Source organism: Aspergillus sclerotioniger (genome assembly GCF_003184525.1).
Source record: "Aspergillus sclerotioniger CBS 115572 chromosome Unknown BO94scaffold_18, whole genome shotgun sequence".
Taxonomy (NCBI): domain Eukaryota; kingdom Fungi; phylum Ascomycota; class Eurotiomycetes; order Eurotiales; family Aspergillaceae; genus Aspergillus; species Aspergillus sclerotioniger.
The window spans coordinates 106,821-120,137 of NW_020291008.1; the positions used below are offsets into that span (position 1 = coordinate 106,821).

Consider the following 13,317-nt stretch of genomic DNA (forward strand, 5'->3'; position numbering starts at 1 on the left):
GAACGGGAACTGGATCCTGGGCCGATTTGCCAGGAACTAAGCTTGAAGTTTAAATCCCCGTGGGGAGAGATACAGCTGCCGTCAGAGATACGGAAGAGAAACTGAGGAGCTGGTGGGCTGGTGAGAGGGAGAAGAAGAATGAAGACGCGGAGGACGCTTTGGAGAGCGTCACGTCACGCCCGCCCGAAGGAGGGGCAGCTGCCCTCGCCGTAAGGTTACTTATCATCACGGGACTCTCTTTCAGGCACCGATCTCGAATGACTACTACTGACCGACTGACGGACTGACCGACTTCATCCAATCCTCCTGATAAGGTACTCACTTTGGGCCAACATCCCTCCAGCTTCCAAGCCACCTGGCTGAATCTGGCTGTGTCTTCTTCCGGTAACCTACACGTTTTTCCTGGTTGGCTCAACAAGTACACTACGTACTTACTTCACTTTGGCCAAGCTACGGTGTGTCTATCGAATACCGTCGATCGGCTTTCGACCTGACGGCTTCTCCGCTTCGATTGCCGCAACCGCGTAGGATGATGCAGCATCCGTGGCACGCTCATCCCGCAGCTGCTTTCGGGCATCCCAAACTCCCCTCTGATTGGCCGTTGAAGAAGCATCATCCATGAAGATACGCTTCGTTGATCCATGGCTGTTAAGTGTACGATGACATAGGCTGTCTGAGCCGAAATGGCGTTGGAAAGTCGGATGCTTCCTATTCGGCCATGCGTACAACAGTGGACCTATCGCCATGCGGATGCGGAGCATCTACGCTGAGAAACAGACACCAGTCAGGACGCCCTTACTCCGACACTAACACTGGGTGAGACAATCGTCGATACGCTCATCTGCCGGAAAGGAGTTAATGATGCCCGCACGTGTCGGCGTCACGGGATGGTCTGTTCTCGTTAATCGGAAAATTAAAGAATGTAGGAGAAACAGACAATCAACGAACAATTCCTGGGAAAGGTGCAATTGATGGAATTCAATCCTTAAGACTGCCTTTGAAGCCGCAAACCGGCTTTCGATCCAATTCCATCCCACGCTTGCGCCTTTCTAGTGGCTTCGAGCCAGAGAATCCACCTCCACCTCGCGTTTCCCTGTCGGTCTCCGCCCGCGACCCACTCCATTCCAGGCCCTGCGATTCGACGCTCACCTGCAGATCCCAGCTTAGGGTTCGTTTCTTCTCTCCTCTTCTGCCTCATGGTTATGGAAACACCCGAATCCTACCGTTCTTACCGTTCTTCCTGCTGCGAATCATGTCGCACCGCGGTCTCTGACTTTCCTTGGGTATCTGGCTCCTTCTGGTTGGCTGGTCGGGCTGATTGGAGTTGATCGATATATCTATATAAGTCGCGGTCTAAGTCCGGTCTTCTTTTGCTTCCTGGTATGACAATTTACGTGCCACTTCTCTCTTCACAACAAGCATCCCCTTGACCCATCCGGGTCGTAGCCATTTCTCCTCCCATCTGTCAGCTCCTGCCTTGCCTTGTTCCATCTTCCATCCTTCCCAATCAATATGGACAAAAAGTCCACACAGCCTGCAAAGGATCTGGCACCGGATGGTCGTTCGTCTATCCATGGGTTCACTCACCATGCAGAGGATATCTTGCCCGATAGGGAACCCTACGGCCCTCCAGGCATTCGGGGTCTCATTGCCAATCCATTCGTTCTCATGTGTGCCGCTTGTTCGACACTGGGTGGTCTCACATTTGGTTATGATCAAGGCGTAGTTTCAGTCATCCTGGTCATGGACCAATTCCTGGAGCGTTTCCCCGAGGTTAACTCGGGCTTCTGGAAAGGTCTGATGACAGCCATGATCGAACTAGGGGCATTGATCGGTGCTTTTAACCAAGGCTGGATTGCGGACAAGATCTCTCGGCGATACTCGATCATTGTCGCGGTCTGCATCTTCACGATTGGGTCGGTACTGCAGACAGCTTCGGTGGACTATGCCATGTTGACAGTCGCCCGATTGATTGGCGGTGTGGGCATTGGCATGCTGTCCATGGTTGCTCCATTGTATATTTCGGAAATCAGTGAGTACCGGGATGTTGTTATCACATGAGCGTCCACTGACTTAGTATGATAGGTCCACCTGAGTGTCGAGGTACTCTTCTGGTTATGGAGGAACTGTTCATCGTCCTTGGTATCGTCATTGCATACTGGATTACCTATGGCACTAGGTACATGGCTGGAGAATGGGCATGGCGCCTCCCTTTCCTGCTGCAGTTGATCCCTGGGTTCATTCTGGTGGCGGGTGTTATCATCCTGCCTTTCTCCCCAAGATGGCTTGTTGCGAAAGGAAGGGAGGAGGAGGCTCTCCACAGTCTGTCCAGGTTGCGTCAATTGCCAACGAACGATAAGCGCGTTAGGCAAGAGCTTCTGGACATCAAGGCGGAGGTCCGCTTTCACCAGCAACTAAATGCAGAAAAGCACCCCAATCTACAAGGCAGTGGATTTAAGAATGCGGTGCTGCTTGATTTGGCATGCTGGGCAGACTGTTTCAAGAAGGGTTGCTGGAGGAGGACACACATCGGTATCATGATGATGTTCTTTCAACAGGTAAGCAACGAAGCTATTTTGAGAACGCCCTAGGCGAGTACTGATAGATGTCTAGTTTGTTGGAATCAATGCTCTCATATATTACGCACCCACGCTGTTTGAAACCATGGGATTGGACTACAGTATGCAGTTGCTGATGGCGGGTATTGTGAATGTGGGCCAGCTTGTGGGAGTGACTACGAGTATTTCGACAATGGACAAGTTCGGCCGACGGGCTCTGCTTCTATGGGGTGTGGCTATCATGGCAACCTGCCACATTATCATCGCCGTCTTGGTCGGACTCTACTCTGACAACTGGCCCGCACATCGCGGACCTGGCTGGGCCAGTGTAGCCCTTTTACTCGTATATATGATCTCTTTTGGTGGCTCCTGGGGACCTGTAGGATGGGCATTGCCAGCTGGTAAGCAAATATCCCAAGAAGCATGAGTAACGGTTCGTATCTAACTGGTCGCAGAGGTCTTCCCATCCTCTCTTCGTGCCAAGGGCGTAGCCCTCTCGACATGCTCCAACTGGCTCAACAACTTTATTATTGTAAGTACCCACGTGATTCTCTCCGGGGTGAACGCAACGCTAATATAGTTAATAGGGCCTGATCACGCCACCCCTGATCGAAGACACCGGCTATGGAGCTTACGTCTTCTTCGCAGTATTCTGTGTACTCGCCTTCGTGTGGACCTTCGTTTTCGTTCCTGAGACCAAGGGCAAGAGCCTGGAGCAAATGGACGAAGTGTTCAAGGATAACTCGAGCGAAGCAGAAAAGGCTCGCAGACGTGCAATTGAGGCCGACTTGTTGAGAGAGGAAGAGCAGACCGTTCTTGGGGCTTAAGATTTTCTCTGTACGGCTGCATGGGTCTACTGGTAGACTCGATGCGTTTTTATTCTTTGTGTATATCATGATCAATTAGTTAGGATAACGATTTATGAATGATGTTGTATTGCTTATGAGAATCAAGTGCCCGGGTCGGATGTCCCGGGTACCCGCTTACTAAAGACAGGCGCCGAGCCGTCAGTATAGTGGTATTGCTCTGTATTGATCGATCATAACGTGAACTAGCGGCATGCCAAGCGGCTCATCTAGATACTAAGTGTCCAGTGCTACTTCCTGGTCAGCCTGCACAGATATACCATTTCAGCCACTTACCAGTAGTCACAGGTCTAGCCCCTCAATGCCAACCAATTCGCCTGCATCTCATAGACTCTTTTTTGATCAATATGCATGGCTTGAACAACCCCCCCATTCGGAGCCGGGATATTCTCGGTGATAAACTTCAAGCCAGCCGAGTAAAGCCGCCAGCAATCCCAGATGAAAACCCCAAGACGTCGAAATGGCGGCATATCCTGTATAGCAGGGCTGGCAAGTCCATACACCTGAAGTATACTGAGTAGTTGGTGGTAAAACAACGTCCCCCGAGACGAATCTTCCGGGTGCCGCACAATCCGATCCCAGGCCTCATTGACCGTTGTATGTTCCGGCACTGGAGGCGGACACCATACCGGGTGATTCTCGGCCTGAGGAGGAAATTGGAATGATGTAAACAGAGGCAATGGTACCCTTGGTGGGCGACTCAAGCGATCCTGGGAGGGTTCCTTTTGCTGAGATGCATATAGACCCAAATCGGACAGAGTCGCTGCGATGGCCCAGATCTCCTCAGCACGGTAATGAAGGGCAGTGGGGCCGTTCCAGCTGGCGTATGTTTTCAGTTTTTGGATTATTTTGGTGTTGTCGGGAGAATTGATGCGTTCTCGTGCGAGTTTATGCAGATCGGAGTAGTGGCGCAGGTGCCATAGAGCCCAGTAAGCTCGGCATTCTTCGATGAATGAGAAGGGGCCCGCAAAGTCCTCGTTGACTATCGATGTAGCCAAGTGGGTTTCAACTGAGGTGCAGAACTTGCGCCGCATGGTAAGTAGGCAGGCGCATGCTTGACGTTGGATCTGCGCTGCGGTGTGGATCATATGTAATAGAGTTGCGCTGCCCATGGGACTGTTCTCGGATGCTGACTCAATGTCCCCATCGTCACTACTGGCGCTGACTGATTGGCGGTGGATCAGGGCAACATGGCGGAAGGTGCTTGGAACGTCGGGCATCGCTAGAAGGTAAGTCGATGCGAGAAGGTCGTCCAGGTCAACCGCGCAAGGGTCATATTGAAAGACAGCCTTTACTCGGGCTGATACTAATAGCAGACTTTCTACGCCGACGAAATCCGGGATATGATGGACGATCGACTTGATGATTTCGACGGGGAGGCGTTGGAAGGGATCCATGATTTGCGTAGGACTGGGCAATATCTATATCTATATTATATCGAATATATGAAGCTTTGTGAGAGGGACCCACGTCGTGCGAGCTCACAAGATAAGCGTAAGCTGGAGGTTGGATGAAGGGTCCGTATCGTACCACATGTATGGCCCGTTCCGTGTAATTTACCGCCGTGCTTTGTCAGCGGACCGGAGGGTTTTCGCCTCGTGCAACTTCCGTCATCCTCCGCTCTCATTCCTTCTCCCTAGCGACTTCTGGATTACTACGGACTCTATATGGTCCTTACAGACGCTGTGTACTCATGTATCACTCTCCTCCGTCAGTCGGCAGGTCAGAAGAGGACGCTCAGAAATTGAGAAAGCGTATCTCAAGGGCCTGCGACTCGTGTTACAAGAGAAAGGTCGGTTTCGCTGTCGGTGCATACATACTTTGTCCTCTGACTTTTGTAGATTAAATGTGATGCTGCCGAACCCCAATGTAACTGGTGCAGTCATCATGACATTCCATGTACTTTCACTCGGGTCATTACGCGAAAACGGAAAGCCAAACATGATGCACGGGGGTATGAGATCAATGCCTTCAAAGTACCAGTACTGGAGTATTTTCTGACCCATGGGTTGCAGCGAGAGAGAAACGCCTGGGTTGGCCGAGCGCATTGAGCGTATAGAGAAGTTCCTGACGGAGAATCTTCTGAAGGAGCCTAGTTCGTATGCCGGGTTGTACTTAGTTTTGTCATTCACTCACCATGCATAGCACCATCCGCGACACCACCTAGTATCGTGCACCAAGATACCCCTCCAGAGTCACATCTGTTGAACCATACCCTGGAGTTTCCAAAAGACTCACCCCCATCAAATGAGAACTCGGGCCCATCTTCGGTACCTCTCCATTTCGCGGGTCGAGAGCTGGGGTGCTTTAGCTTGTTCACCGGCATCCCATTACTACTGCCGGAGGGCAAGCGATGGGTTCAATCACGGACCGGACAGAACATCTCACTCAGCAAACTGGTCAGCTCTAACAAACCGCCATGGGAAAGGCAAAGGGCGCTGAGTTCCAATGCGCTGGCGATGAACCCGCAAACTGAGAACGCTTTCGAGCTACCTGATCGAACGGTTATCGATAACTACTTCAATCTGTTTTCCTTGTCATTCATGCGGCGCATTTTTCCCGTTTTGGACCCCGTTCTTTTCAAGGAAACTATCGAAAGCGCCTATCAGCAACGTCACCTCAAGTTTTGTTATGGAAAAGCTAGCCTCAAGGCATGCGTCTTTGCTTTTGCTGCCTTTGTTTCTCTAGTGCCTCCGCCTGATCTCGAACACCAGTATAGAAGCTTGCCCCCTCTTGATGGTGAGGCCTACTTTACAAAGGCTATATGTCTAGTGCCTCAGGTTCTGCAGGAATCAGGCTCCGTGGAAGGATTGCAGGTGGTCGTAATGCTGGTGAGTCGAAATTCTTGACCAGCAGTGTGACTAATTAATACCCAATGCTTATACGGCATCTTTTCCATCCGTTATCAAAAAGTGGGTTCTTGCGCTCTAACAATATCACAGGCACTCTATGAACTGGTGACTGGGAATCTACAGTCTGCTAGCTACTATGGTTCAATAGCAGCTCGCATGATATTCTTATTAGGCGGGCATACCACAATCCCTCTTGCTGAAGATCCAGACTCGCCACCGACTGATATCACCCTAAGAACACAGATGCATGTTCGACGGATATTCTGGCTATGTTATACAATTGAAAAAGACGTGTCTCTCCGTACTGGACAACCGCAAGCCTTCTCGGACGACAACTGTGACTTGACAATACCCCCAAACTATGGGGTGAATTTATTCACCTGCCCCCTTGACTACCAACATGTGCCCCCGGGAGAAATGCCCGAAGATCCAGTATATCCGGTGGACATTCGCCTCAGCATAATCAAGTCCCGAGCTTACAGTGCTCTATACTCCTTCAAAGGCCTCAAGAAAACTGACGCCGAGATCCTTAAAGAAATCCGGGAACTGGACGACGAGCTCGAGAAATGGCGCCTATCAGTCCCTCTGCAATGGCGACCTACCTTATCCTTTTCACAAGAAACCCCAGACCCCAACGCCAACATGCACTCGGTCATCCTCCGACTAAACTACCATCTCTGCATGACCATCATCCACCAAGCCAGCGGCCGCTGCAGATCCTGGTCCAAAGAACAAGGAGGAATCATGCACGGCGTGAACTCAAGTCTAGCTCTCTCCGTCGAAGCCAGTCGTTCAACCTTACTATATCTCCAAGCATCAGAACACGTTCTAATCGACGGCATATTCTGGTTTGCCCTCCCCTTCTCTTCTTCCACAATACCACTTCCCAGACAACATTATCAATTACTAACTACCAACCCCAGGACCCTAATCTTCTACCCCATGTCCGCCCTCCTCACCATCTTTTGCAACATCCTCCAAAACCCCTCCGACCCCCAAGCCACCAAAGACCTCGGTCTGCTCAAAATAGCCATGAGCATGATGGAACGAGTGTTTCTACGTCAACCGTCCTCCGTCAATGAGATCGTGCATATCAAAATGGTGGCGGATTTCGTGGCCGAATTGTATAGACTTGCTAGTTGTGCGATTGAGAAGGCGTGGAGTGAGCGGCCTGGGTAGGTAGGAAGGTAGGTAGGGCAAGGGATTGTGGCTGTTAGGTAGTAGATATTTAGAAGGTTCACTGTGATGGGTAGGTACTTAGACTTGGCGTTTGGTTTGTGGGTTTTCTTGGGGAAGAGGGTCGGACTTGCGCTATGCTATGCAAGGGGGGTTGGATGATCGATTACGCTACGTTAAAAAGCTTTACAGGATTTATTTACGAAAGCGGAGAGAAGATTTTCCAAGATAATGAGATTAATATTAATTATCATAATGTGAAACGAAACCTAAAATCTGAACCGAGTCAGCAAGACGATTCATCATGGTGATTGCAATCAAGACAACAAAAAGCAATTAAGCTTATTTTCAGAAATATTAGAGGTAAGATGCGCAGTTATCATCAAAGTGTACATAAATGTACTTCTGATGGGGTTGAAACAAAGATAAAGGCAATTCATCATATAAGCTGGTTGAAGGAGAAAAGTTGCTCGACTTACGGATTAGATTTGTTCAAGGTTGCAATTGGCGCAAAGGTTGAGGTTGAGGATTGAGCAGCCAAACTCTGAAGCATCATTAAGCGTTCTGAGAGTGTGCTCAGTCTTCAATGGTCAACCTTGGTCATGGCGAATGTTGTATGGTTGGAGAAAAGTTGCGGGAGAAATTTTGGTGGGATTTTAAATGCGCGTCATTAGCGCGGCACGTGATGTGCGCGGAACTATGTTGTTCCTGGTCGCAGAGTGGGTTTATGGGTATCAAAGTGGATGCTTGTTCCAGTGTTGTATTTCGCGTGTCGCGTTGGGGTATTTGAGAAATACTCAGAGCAGAAATTGCCTGTATTTATCCTGCTTCGCTTGGCTGATTCATTCGTCGTAGCATGGTCGGCCAGGGGCCAAACAGGAGCATGATCCGTTTCGCTGAAATTGCGCGCGCCCTTTGGTAGAAGACAGTCCGATGTATTAGTCTGCACGTCGATTTGTCACGGGCAACAATTGCACGCGCTGAAGAAGCCGAGGCCTTCTGGCAGGTAGCTTCAATAGCACGAGCTTATCCGTAGTCAAGACTTTCAACCCTCGATATTACCATCCAAGAGGTCCCAAACCAGTCGTGCGTCTTCGAGGGTCTTTTCGCTTGACGCAGAACCCTGTTTGCCGTTCTCATCTGTTTTCTGGGCAAATGACTGCGCTGCGATACCATCCGCTTCCAAACGTTCCAGAACACTCGTGATCTCAGCCTTCAGTTTGTCCATCTGCTGGATTTCTTCCCTCGTTCGGCTCAATTGCTCTTCCATCATCATGATCAACGATTCGCGAGCTTGGTGTGGTCGATATAAATTGAGGAGATGGTGTGCGTTGATGAAAAGGTTGCGCAGATCCTCGATTTTGGCTTCGAACTGCTCCGGAGATACCGAAAGAACGCCAACAAATTCGAGAAAGTTTAGAAGGAGTGATTTGCTGATCTTCAGGAGATAGTATGCGTGATTAAGCGGTCCGGACGGCTCCGAAGGCGATTGACGGTCGGTGTCTGCTGGCGGGGAGGAGGGATAGAGCTGAGTGATACCCTGATCCTTCAAGGATGGAAGAGCGGTCGAAAGCTGTGAATCATCGTGTAAGCAGCTGAATTACAGCGAGGGGCAATCGAGGACGTACGCTTTGGAGCTCTCCAAAAACGCTGTAATGTCCGGAGCTAGGTATCGCTGGGGGCACGAGAAATCGAAGCTCTGGCGGTAGATCCAGACCACGCAGTTCAGAAGGCGACCACCTCTTTCGCTGCGGTTTCCCATCCTCACCCTTGGACGCCTCCTTCTTGATCTCTTCAAGCTTCTTCAGGTTATCGGGAGTGAAATGTTTCCACAGCGGAGGCGGCGGGGCAAACGCGGTTGCGAGCGTCCGTGGCTGGCCAGCGTCAGCCATGGTGTTGGTGGCAGTAGACAGCAGGGCAATTGACTGAAGGGGACGTTGCAGCGAAGGGGACGAGTTGACTGGCGGGGTGGTGGTGGTGGTGGTATTTGTGGTCAAGTCGAGGCGGCGCAATGCGGAGATCCGGCGCGGTTGGCCCGTGCTCGCTCGGGCGGCCAGGCCACCTCTTGCATGGTACTGCCGGTCTGCATCCTGCTCCGTCCATGTCCCTGGGTTGAACTTACCCAACTACCTTATCGATCTAACCAGGCGTTGACTTCCGCCGGTTGCCCATGAATCTGGACTCCTCCGACCGAGTCCATCAGAAATGCCTCGCAGTGGTCTTGCTGCTGGCTCAGCAAGCCCCCGCTCTCCGATAGTCGAAGCAACTGGCACAATGTCCCGTCTCTATCAGCGCTCCTACCCGGTCGTCGACACGGTCGCGCTGGCGTGCATTGTAGGCGCATGGATTCTGGTACGTCTTTAATCTTGCTACCTGTTACATCCGGACGCTGACTCGAATGTTCCATGCAGATCCAGTTTTTCGCGACCCCGTTCCATCGCATGTTCTCCCTAGACAATAGATCCATACAGTTTCCCTACGCCCTTGTGGAAAGAGTCCCCGTCGGTGAGATCTACATCCACGCCCACTACCTACGCCTCGATGCTTACTGTCGGCCTAAGTGTGGAATGTCATTTATGCCGGAGTGATTCCGTTTCTCATTCTTGTTGCATGGGCTGCCGTGTTCCGTCCATACCCTCACAAGGTTCAAGTGACTCTGCTTGGCTTCCTCATCGCATTGATGTTAACGAGCCTCATCACGGATATCATAAAGAACGCTGTCGGGCGACCTCGTCCTGATTTGATCTCGCGTTGCATCCCAAGAAAGGGCACTCCCGAGGACTCATTGGTTTCGTGGACAGTCTGCACACAACCCAACGAGCATATTCTACAAGAAGGATGGAGGAGCTTCCCTAGTGGTCACAGTAGCTTCTCATTCAGTGGACTGGGCTATCTGTCACTGTAAGCTAGCATGCTGCACATCCCACAACCATATTGATTGATTATCTAGGTTTCTTTCCGGCCAAATGCATGTGTTCAGACCACGCACCGACCTCTGCCGTTGTCTCGTGGCTTTTGTGCCGTTTCTCTGTGCTTTGTTGATTGCCATCTCTCGTCTTGATGATTATCGCCATGATGTATACGATGTTACCTGTGGATCACTCCTCGGGTTGCTCGTAGCGTATTTCTCGTACCGACGCTATTACCCAGCCCTTCGATCAATCACCTGCGAGAGCCCCTATGGAAGGGACGAAACGATCGGACCGGATGGATTCTCCAAGCTTCCTGGTGACGAGGAACAGCAACTCCCAGGCCATGTTTCTGCCACTCGCCTATGGGATGCCCGGGAGTCCTATCAGCTCGCCGAAGCCGCAGCCTCTCAGGAGAGGTAGACCTGAGCTCATTTTCTATCATTCGGTGTTTATTTCTATGATACCCTAGAGTCTCAAATGATGATGTACCATTTTTTCTGGATCGTTTCTGTTTGCTGTTTAATAAAGTACATGCTTCTGTTGTCCGCTTGGTGTTGTTCATTTTGGAATTTATTATGTGCCATTATTCTTACAACTTGGAGATGTCTCTATGCTGTACATTGGTCCATTCCTTGACCTCATGAAAGTCCATAACTCTGTTGGGCCCTCCAAAGCGGCCCAGGGTGTCATTCCAGTTTCTGTCCGAAGCAATCTCGGGGCTCCATTTTATGAGCTCATGGATCTTCTGAGGAACCTTGTCCTCCAAGGCATCAACGATCAGGCTTCCGATGGATGGTAGGTATTTGTAGCCTGATTGATGACGATCAGTCAGCAATTGCGCATGGTGTGTATCTCACGAACAAGGGGACTTACCTCTGCCAGAAGCACCACACCCCAGAATGAGTGATTTATGTTGGGGGTGACGGTCAATGATGAACTCGCGGTTTGCGGTGTCAGCACACCAACAGATTCTTGCGAAGCTGAATGGACGGTCTGCCAACTGAGGCACGGTCTCTCTGAGAAGTGCACGAACTCTCTTCTCGGACTCCAAGGGGACCTGAGTTTTCTCGAAGGGAAGACTCTGTAGCTTTCCTTCTGGTGATTGGACTATATTCGTGTATCCTGGATGCTCATCACAGATCTTGATCTCGCCACGCTCCTCATCCGGCTCAAAGAAGAAGCCCTTTTCGATATTGAAGATGACCGGCATGTCCTTGTAGAGCGCACGCTCCTCGGGCTTCAAGGCGATGTGTACGAGCGTCCATGCAGTCGGACGCAGCTGGTCCTTGAAATCCAAAAATTGTCCTGCATTTGCACCAGCGCACAGGATCGTCTGTTCCGCACGCCAGATCTTGCCGTCTGCAGTTACGGCACCCTTGACGTCGTTGTTTTCGAAAACCAGAGTGATGACTCTGCCGGCCGGTGATCCAGCAACAAATTTGACCCCCAGTCTTTGTGCTTCCTTTGCGGCCGCAACCAAAGCGTTTCGAGCATGGGCCCAACCGGCACCGGAGCGAAGGAAGTAACCCTTCCAGCCAGGGAAATCACCCTTGAGTACAGCAGGCGCCAGATCACGGAACTGCTCTGGGCGCGACATCTCAACCATGTTTGGATCCTCTTCAGGCCTCACTCGAACACCAAGGCGGTCCAGGCCAGCTGAGGTGCAAGCTGACATGAGAAGACCGACATCGTGATAGTATGGTTGGAAGAGAGGGTCGTTCTTCCAGCCCTGAAAAGCTTGTTCTCCCAGAATTTCGTTCACCTCGATCTCATCCTTTCTGTTGCTGTATTGACCGGAGGAAATGACTTTGTTGACATCATTTCCTGCGGAAATGGCGGATGGGACAGGGTAGGGATCTAGGACGGTTACGTTGGTGTAACCTCTGCGAGCCAGGTGAAGGGCAGTCGAGCAACCCCAGGTACCAGCGCCGACGATCAGGATCGAGGAAGATTTGGTGATCGCCATTGTGAATCGTGTATTGTTAGGAGCGACCATGAATACGGTGGGGGGTAAAAAGATTCTTGATAAATGCCGCTCCAATTGGGGGACTTTTGAATTAGGGAGTGAGCACCTTGCTGGGTAGGATCAAAGAGAGCTTGGGGGGATTACTGGAATGACTCTTTATACTACGGTTCTAGAATTGCGACAATGAGGGTCAATGGATCATCAGATGTTAGCGATAGGCAGGAAGGTCCACGCGGTGCTTATCGAGCAGTGGCCCTGGCTGGCCACCGCCCGGGTACCCTATGAGATCGGCCAACACGAACCCTCCCCGCGTGCACAGTCCAACGCGTCTTATCCCTGGCCCACCGGAGCTTTATCGCTGCGTGCTTCCCACGTCTGCCCCTCCGCCGACGTCGGCCGGCCAAGCCTGTTGTGTCCGGAGCAAGACCGAGAGCATCATCCCCGCCGGCAGTTGCCATGTCGAATCATCGCCGCGATAATGGCTCGACACTGGCGGATGGCAAATAGACTGCATTAGCTTAAATGCGAGATAGGACTAGAATGGCCACAACCTGGGCTTGTTCTGAATAAGGCTTTAACCACTGGATGCACGGGCGATTTCACCCGTCGTTGCTGGTTATTCGTTCGCTTGGACCTTACCCAATTGCTCCTGGAATCCTAGCAGCCGTTCGGTGGCTTGCTTTGGGCTCGCCATGAGTCCAATAACGGTTGCTGCCGCATGCTTGTCCTTCACCTCGCATTAAGCTTGTGCCGCTGTGGTCGTTCGGCATTTTCTATCAGGATAAGCCTACCATGCCTTGAGCTCACTATCTTGCCGCTCCCCTTGAGCCTATCTGCTCTGCGATATGAAAGTCCGTTGATACGACACCCCGGATAAGTTCTGGCAGGAGTATCCCGCTATAAAAGGGGGAGAATGGGACTGTCGGATGGGCTGCTTTTCTTGCCCGCGACATTGTAACTGCTATCCCGAACTTTTTGGTTCTCCTT

At 51.2% G+C, this 13,317-nt stretch overlaps 6 protein-coding genes across 6 annotated transcripts; 3 read left to right on the forward strand and 3 right to left on the reverse strand.

Moving 5' to 3' along the window:
- Positions 1-1,412: 1,412 nt before the first annotated feature.
- On the forward strand, positions 1,413-3,501 carry BO94DRAFT_536358 (sugar porter family MFS transporter). The gene is made up of 5 exons (XM_025612001.1): positions 1,413-2,032; positions 2,086-2,558; positions 2,614-2,959; positions 3,014-3,090; positions 3,146-3,501. The coding sequence occupies exons 1-5, from the start codon at positions 1,513-1,515 to the stop codon at positions 3,383-3,385; spliced, it is 1,656 nt and encodes a 551-aa protein (XP_025466132.1). The 5' UTR covers positions 1,413-1,512; the 3' UTR covers positions 3,386-3,501.
- Positions 3,502-3,537: 36 nt separating this feature from the next.
- Positions 3,538-4,902, reverse strand: BO94DRAFT_536359 (uncharacterized protein). Its single transcript, XM_025612002.1, has 2 exons — positions 3,701-4,902; positions 3,538-3,654 (listed from the first exon to the last, which is right to left on the reverse strand). The coding sequence occupies exon 1, from the start codon at positions 4,819-4,821 to the stop codon at positions 3,715-3,717; it is 1,107 nt and encodes a 368-aa protein (XP_025466133.1). The 5' UTR covers positions 4,822-4,902; the 3' UTR covers positions 3,538-3,654; positions 3,701-3,714.
- A 165-nt stretch (positions 4,903-5,067) lies between these two features.
- BO94DRAFT_536360 (putative C6 transcription factor) lies at positions 5,068-7,688 on the forward strand. The gene is made up of 6 exons (XM_025612003.1): positions 5,068-5,216; positions 5,266-5,378; positions 5,440-5,519; positions 5,570-6,255; positions 6,367-7,124; positions 7,200-7,688. The coding sequence occupies exons 1-6, from the start codon at positions 5,118-5,120 to the stop codon at positions 7,453-7,455; spliced, it is 1,992 nt and encodes a 663-aa protein (XP_025466134.1). The 5' UTR covers positions 5,068-5,117; the 3' UTR covers positions 7,456-7,688.
- An 809-nt stretch (positions 7,689-8,497) lies between these two features.
- On the reverse strand, positions 8,498-9,344 carry med7 (mediator complex subunit MED7; the record flags this gene model as incomplete). Its single annotated transcript, XM_025613327.1, has 2 exons — positions 8,498-9,025; positions 9,081-9,344. The coding sequence occupies 2 exons, from the start codon at positions 9,342-9,344 to the stop codon at positions 8,498-8,500; spliced, it is 792 nt and encodes a 263-aa protein (XP_025466135.1).
- Positions 9,345-9,657: 313 nt separating this feature from the next.
- Positions 9,658-10,784, forward strand: BO94DRAFT_557537 (phosphatase PAP2 family protein; the record flags this gene model as incomplete). Its single annotated transcript, XM_025613932.1, has 4 exons — positions 9,658-9,804; positions 9,864-9,957; positions 10,014-10,353; positions 10,403-10,784. The coding sequence occupies 4 exons, from the start codon at positions 9,658-9,660 to the stop codon at positions 10,782-10,784; spliced, it is 963 nt and encodes a 320-aa protein (XP_025466136.1).
- A 161-nt stretch (positions 10,785-10,945) lies between these two features.
- Positions 10,946-12,408, reverse strand: BO94DRAFT_536365 (NAD(P)/FAD-dependent oxidoreductase). The gene is made up of 2 exons (XM_025612004.1): positions 11,238-12,408; positions 10,946-11,174 (listed from the first exon to the last, which is right to left on the reverse strand). Exons 1-2 carry the CDS (start codon positions 12,328-12,330, stop codon positions 10,954-10,956), a joined length of 1,314 nt encoding a protein of 437 aa, XP_025466137.1. The 5' UTR covers positions 12,331-12,408; the 3' UTR covers positions 10,946-10,953.
- Positions 12,409-13,317: the final 909 nt, after the last annotated feature.

Excerpts from the sequence above, each read along its gene's own strand:
- BO94DRAFT_536358 (XM_025612001.1), top strand. The coding sequence starts at position 1,513 with ATGGACAAAAAGTCCACACAGCCTGCAAAGGATCTGGCACCGGATGGT. Across the intron at positions 2,033-2,085 it reads ATTGTATATTTCGGAAATCA|GTCCACCTGAGTGTCGAGGT; the intron begins GTGAGTACCGGG and ends TTAGTATGATAG. Across the intron at positions 3,091-3,145 it reads GGCTCAACAACTTTATTATT|GGCCTGATCACGCCACCCCT; the intron begins GTAAGTACCCAC and ends TATAGTTAATAG.
- BO94DRAFT_536359 (XM_025612002.1), bottom strand. The coding sequence starts at position 4,821 with ATGGATCCCTTCCAACGCCTCCCCGTCGAAATCATCAAGTCGATCGTC.
- BO94DRAFT_536360 (XM_025612003.1), top strand. The coding sequence starts at position 5,118 with ATGTATCACTCTCCTCCGTCAGTCGGCAGGTCAGAAGAGGACGCTCAG. Across the intron at positions 5,379-5,439 it reads GCCAAACATGATGCACGGGG|CGAGAGAGAAACGCCTGGGT; the intron begins GTATGAGATCAA and ends CATGGGTTGCAG. Across the intron at positions 7,125-7,199 it reads CTAATCGACGGCATATTCTG|GACCCTAATCTTCTACCCCA; the intron begins GTTTGCCCTCCC and ends TACCAACCCCAG.
- BO94DRAFT_536365 (XM_025612004.1), bottom strand. The coding sequence starts at position 12,330 with ATGGCGATCACCAAATCTTCCTCGATCCTGATCGTCGGCGCTGGTACC. Across the intron at positions 11,175-11,237 it reads GTGTGGTGCTTCTGGCAGAG|GCTACAAATACCTACCATCC; the intron begins GTAAGTCCCCTT and ends GTCATCAATCAG.